Below are 6175 nucleotides of genomic sequence, written 5' to 3' on the forward strand. Positions count from 1 at the left end.
AGTCCCAGCCACTCTGGAGAACAGAAGCCTATGAATTAGACATAGGTGAGCTCAGTTAGTGCCAACACCCTGAAACCAATTCCTAGGTGCTACTTCTGAGCTGCTGTATACGATCGTTTCTGGCTTTTCCATCTTATACTCAGGATTGTCATCAAGTACCATTACCCACTAAGCCATCTCCAGCCTACTTCCCCACTCACCACCTCAGAGGGGGTGGCAGGGTCTCACCCTGTAAGCCATGTAACCCTGGCCCCCCTTTTGACAAGTGGGCATGCTTGAGACAGGTTCTACTTGGCTCTAAGCTAGAGGCCAGGCTGGCCTTGAACTTCAACATCTTCAAGAGCTAGAACCACAAGCATCAAATCACAAGTCCTTAAGGGGCAGTTCTGAAATTAAGTATTTTGAGGCAAGGGTAGAAACCAATCCTCGTACCCCTTCGAAGTTGGCCCACACCCTACAAAAACAAGGTTAAAAACACCCCCGAATGGTCCACTAGACTTAAAGAAATGGCTGACGGCCCAGACTCATGTGGCCAGCTGGGGACCTCGAATCATTAAGATGCAGCTGCCAAACCGCTAGAAAGGAAGAGGACAACAGACAAAGGCTTGTTTTATTTTAATGACTGATCCACCTGAGGACACAGGCAGTCCACTATGTACAGACACGAGGGAAGCTTTATTTCTTGGTCTCTTCCTCCTTGGACAGAGTCTTGATGATCTCCTCCTTCTTGGCCTGGAGACGCTCCTCCCGGCGCTTTCGGGCTTCCTTGGTCTTAGACCTGCGAGCCTCAGCCTGGTCACTAGTAGAAGGAAGAAAAATGGTCCGTTTGGGGACAGGCGAGCAGCTAAGGAGACAGAAGCACACCCCCAGACCTCCGTACCATCAGAGCTTTATCAGCCCAAGGAAGGGCAGCTCTGTCTCACCCAGCCCAGTGCAAACGGGCAGGTGGTATGGCAATGTGCGGGGCAAAGGAGCAGGAACCTCTAGTCAACAGTGTGCTCCTAACACATCAAGCAGCACCAGGTCCCTTTTCAGCACTGTTACAATCAAGGCCAGCGCTGCCCCTAGGGTAACTCTAAAAGACACTTACGCCAGGAGCTTCTTGCGGGCCTTGTCTGCCTTCAGCTTGTGGATGTGTTCCATGAGAATCCGCTTATTTTTGAAGACATTCCCCTTGACCTTAAGATACAGGCTGTGATACCTGCAGGGTCAAGGAACACAGCGCAGGTTAGCAATGGGACCGGAGGCTGGTACTGTGAGCTCTTCCTCTCCCCAGGTCACTAAGCCTGTTCAGTTTCCTTCCCATTACTACAGGGACTACTGTTCCCAAAGCCAGACTTCTTGGGCAGCTCCTACACAGAAGCTGCCTGGTAAATTCAATTTCTGGGCTACTCTGATGGCATAGCGGAAACCAAGAAAACAACCCTCCTAGAATCAGACTACTCCCTTGGCAGGATTCTCTACTCAAAGCCAGTGAGACAGAGATCTATGAAAAGACAAAGCCCAGTGACAGAGGGCGGGCTTACATATGGCGGTCAATCTTCTTGGATTCACGGTATCTCCTGAGAAGTCGGCGCAGGATGCGCATCCTTCTCATCCAGGTCACCTTCTCAGGCATCCGAGCGTTGGCAGTACCCTTCCGCTTCCCTGTGCGAGAATTAGGAATCAGACTATCTAAGCTTCAAGGACTTGTTTTAAGTTGGTTACTAGATACATGGAAATTATTGTCCTCTTAGCCTATAAGCATGTGGCTATGACAGGAAAAAAGGTAGTATGACATGGTGGCTTTGGATACAGCGTGACAAGGGCCCTAGAAAGTGTTTTCCCCAAACAATGAGACATGCACACCTATGTCCAGGCGTCGGTGAGCCACTGGTATGAGTGCTGGGAACCAAACTTTGCATCCTCTGCAGAGCAGTTAAGCGTTGCCAATTTCTGAGCCACCTCTGCAACCACCCCCAGGTTTAAAACATCCAGTATAAACCCACCATAATATACAGACTTAATAATATTAATATCTTCCTCAAGAATAAACACAACCCAGTGCCAACTTGTATCCATGTATCCACAAGAGAGAAAAAAATGTAAAGCAGTAAAATAATGGCACATGAGATGAGAAAAAGATCACCAGTGTTTGAAGACCTCAAGAGTCTTTGACAATAACTGGAACTGAACCCAGGCCCTTAAGCATGTTAGGCGACTGCTCTACCACTAAACTAGATCTCTGCATCCATCATTTAAGAGTTGGGGAAAAGGGAAGATCAGTCTCACCTATGCCCATATGCCTGCCCTTCCGTCGAGCCAAAGTGTTTTTCCGGCATCGAGCCCGGGAATGGACAGTCACAGGCTTTCGGATGATCAGCCCATCCTTGATCAGCTTCCGGATCTGCTGACCTGAGGAAGCAAAAAGCACCTATTTAGTTAGCAAAGGCCTAGCCACAAACTCAAACAGAGACATTGCTTATATCTTTGATCCAACATTCTCAAAGGAGCTGAAATCGTGAACTTGTCATACAGCATTTCTACCGTTTAAATATTCACAGCATACTTAGTGTACCCAAGATGCGGCTGTGACACAGGATGCCTTGAAGCTATCTGTCATCTACTCATCTGCCATGAAAACAATACACTAACAAACCTCTGCTCATGTCTTGAAGCCTCATCCAACATCCTTCTAGTCCTCAAATCTCTCCTCACAACCTCCATAAAGTGTTCACTGTGCACACGGTTTATTAATGGAACACTGGATGGTCGCAGTAACTTCCATTCTCAGGCAAATGCCAATAAAAGAACCTGTTTTGTTTTGTTTTACAGCTCCCCTAGAATGTGAGCTTTCTTAGGTCCATAAAAAAACCAACACATTTATGATGCCGTTCATCACAAGCAGGTGAGGGTAAAGGACCATACTCACGGGAGTTGGCATTGGCGATTTCATTGGTCTCATTGGGGTCCAACCAGACCTTCTTCTTACCACAGCGGAGGACGCTAGAGGCAAGCCTCTTCTGTAGCCTGAGCATACTGGGAAACAGAGACAGCGCTATGAGGCCCTGGAAGCCACTTCTGGACAATGACAAACACTCAAGGCAAAATCTTCTCTTCAAAGTCTTAATATTGTTTAAGAAAATGGACAAAATACACACTAATATCTATGCATCGTTACTATTAAGGCTGAATACACTTCGCAGTCCCAAGATTTTTGCCATCCCTTCGTGTTCCCTACTAACCATTTCCAAATCAAGATCACTGTTGAAGCTGCGGGCAGTGCATGCAGATTTAAGAAAACTAAGCCTTAGCCATTAGGGGGTCTAAAAGGGGCCTTAAGCCTTTTCAAGTATTTGGATGTAGTTCAGAGTTTAGGGTTAAGGATCAGGACTGTGACTGTTTACTCAGGAGGACAGGCGCGGCCTTCTGCCTTCTGGGCTCTTTGTCACAGTAACAAACGCCGTCCAGCAGTCCTTGCCGTTTGCTACAGCTGGCCGAGTGCAAGCCAGCCCGGCGCCTCACCCTCGGCAGACGGAGGCCTGGGCTTGCCCGAGACTTGTCCCACGTCACATGGCCGAGGTCCGCTAGGCTCCAGGGGCGCCAGGGAGCCACTCGTGCCCAGCTGCCGCCGCTCTACCGGCGTGGAGGCCCGCGACGCGAGCCGGGCGGAGAGCAGCGCCCGTGGGAGGGCCTCTCCAGGCCTCGGCGTCCCGCACCCCACCCTCCCCGGGCCCAGGCCGCGCGTGCTCGCGTCCTCCCCGCGCTCCCGCCGCGGCCGCACCGCGCCTGCCTCCCTCTCCTCCTCTTTGCCAGCCCGGGTCGCGGCCCTGATCCCCGCCAAGCCCCGCCGGCGCCATCGGCCGAGAACCGAGAGCCGCGCGCGCTCACCTCATGGCTGCCGGCGCAGCAGCGAAAGGAAAGAGCTTGCTGGTCGCGGGCTCCTCCCATTATCTGCGAAGGGGAGAGCCCAAGCCCCGCTCCACGTTTGTCTGCATTTCCGCTCGGCTCTCTCACCTTCTCCCGTCTCAGACCCACTTACGTCCTTCCTAAAAATTTGTGATCATAGATGCTTAAGGTCGAGAATCGGTTTTAGACTTTAAAACACAGACGGCATACCCCTTTCGTCGGGCAAAGTGGTTCAGTCCAACTTCTCGGCAGGCATGCGCAGTGAGGGTATTTGATCACGTGGGTATTTGGGTGGCCGGAAGTCACGCTAAATCGCGCAGGCGGAGTGAGGAAGGTTTGGCCGGAATGGCCTAGTCTTCACGGAGGGCCAGTCATCAGTGGAAGGTTATTATTTTAGCTGGGAGGAAATTAGCGAACGAAGAGCTAGAGAATAAAGACAGCAGAAAGCAAGCAAACGCAGCCTCGCATTCGCTCTCATAGAGTGAGAACTGGTATGCAAGCTAAGCCACCAAGAGGTTTATCCCGGCGCCACTGCAAATCCCTAATCTCTGGATGCTTCCTCCATTGTAGACTGAACCTAATCCTACTATTTCTGTCATCCACTTGTGAAAATGATATGCATCTGCTTTTACAAAGGAAGGCATTAGCACGAGCAAGCGGAACCAATTTTTGGCTCACGGTAGCAAGCACATGAGTAAATGAATGGTCTAAACCAAAAAGTCCAACGGCTTTGGATACCCCTGAGCGATAACCCAAGGAGAATGTTCTAGGGTTCAAGAATTAAAGCATCTGGAGATCTGGAGCAGAGCAGCCTGCTCCCCCCCTTAATTCTAGCAGTCAGGAAGTGAGATCGAGGTAGCAAGATAGCCAAATTTAAGGATCCCGGGCAGTTTGAGCTACAGAATGAGACCCTGCCTTTAAAAAAAAAAAATCTGGCCAAGCATGGTGGTACACACCTGAACTTCCAGTACTTGGGAGGCAGGAGGATCACAAGTTGAAGATCATCTTCAGCTCCATACGGAGTTCAAGGCCAGCCTAGAAGTCCTGACTGAAAAAAAAAAAAAAAAAAAAAAAAAAAAAGCTGAGATGGCCAGGATTGAGTCCTCCCTGCTCCAGAGAAATATAGTTGGGTTCCCAACACCCATATCTGGTGGTTCACAACTGCCTGTTACTCCAGTTCCTTGGGGTCTCTTGCTATCTTCTAACCACCTCTTGCACCCATGTACACTAGGCGTGCGTGCACACAAACACATACACATAAATAAAAATAACCCCTCTTTTTAAAAAGTCCAGGCGGTGGTGGCGCACACCTTTAATCCCAGCACACGGGAGGCAGAGGCAGGTGGATCTCTGTGAGTTCGAGACCAGCCTGTATAGAGAGTTCCAGGACAGCCAGAATTACATAATCTCAAAAACAAAAAACAAACAGAAAAGCAAAACAAAAGTTCTAGATCAGAGTTCTGGCCCTCGTTCTTACTTGGCTCAAGAGCCTTTCTCTTTTTTCTCCTTGTTTTGAAACAAGGTCCCTGTTATGCAGTCCAGGATGGCCTCAACTCTATCTTCCCACCGCTACGTTCTCTCAAGTGCTAGAACTGCAGGTCCAGGTCTGTGCTCCCTTGCTTTTCTTTCTTTCTTTTTTTTCTTTTTTCAGACAGGGGCTTCTCTGTGTAGTTCTGGCTGTCCTGGAACTCACTCTGCAGACCAGGATGGCCTTGAACTCACGAAGATCCGCCTGCCTCTGTCTCTTGAGTGCTGGGATTAAAATTGTGCACCACCACTGCCCAGCTAGGCAGTTAAAAGAGCTGAGAGTTTAAAAAGAAAGGTGTGAGAGGGAGAGGGACCATATTTATGTACTACCTCACAAAAATGTAACCTTTAAAAATCTTCATTTTGGTGGTGATTCACGCCTTCAATTCCAGCATTTGAGAGGCAGATGCAAGGCAGAGCTCTGTGAGTTCAAGACCAGCCTGGTCTACAGAGGGAGTTCAAGGCCAGACATGGCTACACAATGAACCATGTCTCAAAACAATCAATCAAATAAACAAAACAAACAAAAAGAACCTACTTCATTTTACAACTTAAGTAATAGACCGAGAACACAGGTCTTTCTTTTCCCTCCTCCTCCTTCTCTTCCTCCCCCTCTTCTTTTTCTGCTGCTGTTTTTTGAGACAGAGTCTGTAGCCCTTACCTGGCCTGAACTTCCTGTATAGACCAGGCTGGCCTAGTACTCAAAAAGGTCTGCCTGCCTCTGCCTCCTAAGTGCTGGGATTAAAGGCCTCCGCCGTGA

The 6175-nt window shown here is 49.3% G+C and overlaps 1 protein-coding gene across 2 annotated transcripts; it reads right to left on the bottom strand.

Moving 5' to 3' along the window:
* Positions 1 to 600: 600 nt before the first annotated feature.
* On the bottom strand, positions 601 to 4086 carry Rpl19 (ribosomal protein L19). Of its 2 annotated transcripts, none has more exons than XM_052755767.1 (6): positions 3871 to 4086; positions 2912 to 3018; positions 2272 to 2394; positions 1527 to 1647; positions 1091 to 1201; positions 601 to 799 (listed from the first exon to the last, which is right to left on the bottom strand). In XM_052755767.1, exons 1-6 carry the CDS (start codon positions 3873 to 3875, stop codon positions 676 to 678), a joined length of 591 nt encoding a protein of 196 aa, XP_052611727.1. In that variant the 5' UTR covers positions 3876 to 4086; the 3' UTR covers positions 601 to 675. The 2 variants fall into 2 exon arrangements, with proteins under 2 accessions (XP_052611727.1, XP_052611728.1); XM_052755768.1 differs by lacking the exon at positions 3871 to 4086 and adding an exon at positions 3505 to 3774.
* Between the last annotated feature and the right edge of the window lie 2089 nt (positions 4087 to 6175).

Source organism: Peromyscus californicus, unplaced genomic scaffold (assembly GCF_007827085.1).
Source record: "Peromyscus californicus insignis strain IS unplaced genomic scaffold, ASM782708v3 Scaffold_3__1_contigs__length_106647218, whole genome shotgun sequence".
Lineage (NCBI taxonomy): Eukaryota > Metazoa > Chordata > Mammalia > Rodentia > Cricetidae > Peromyscus > Peromyscus californicus.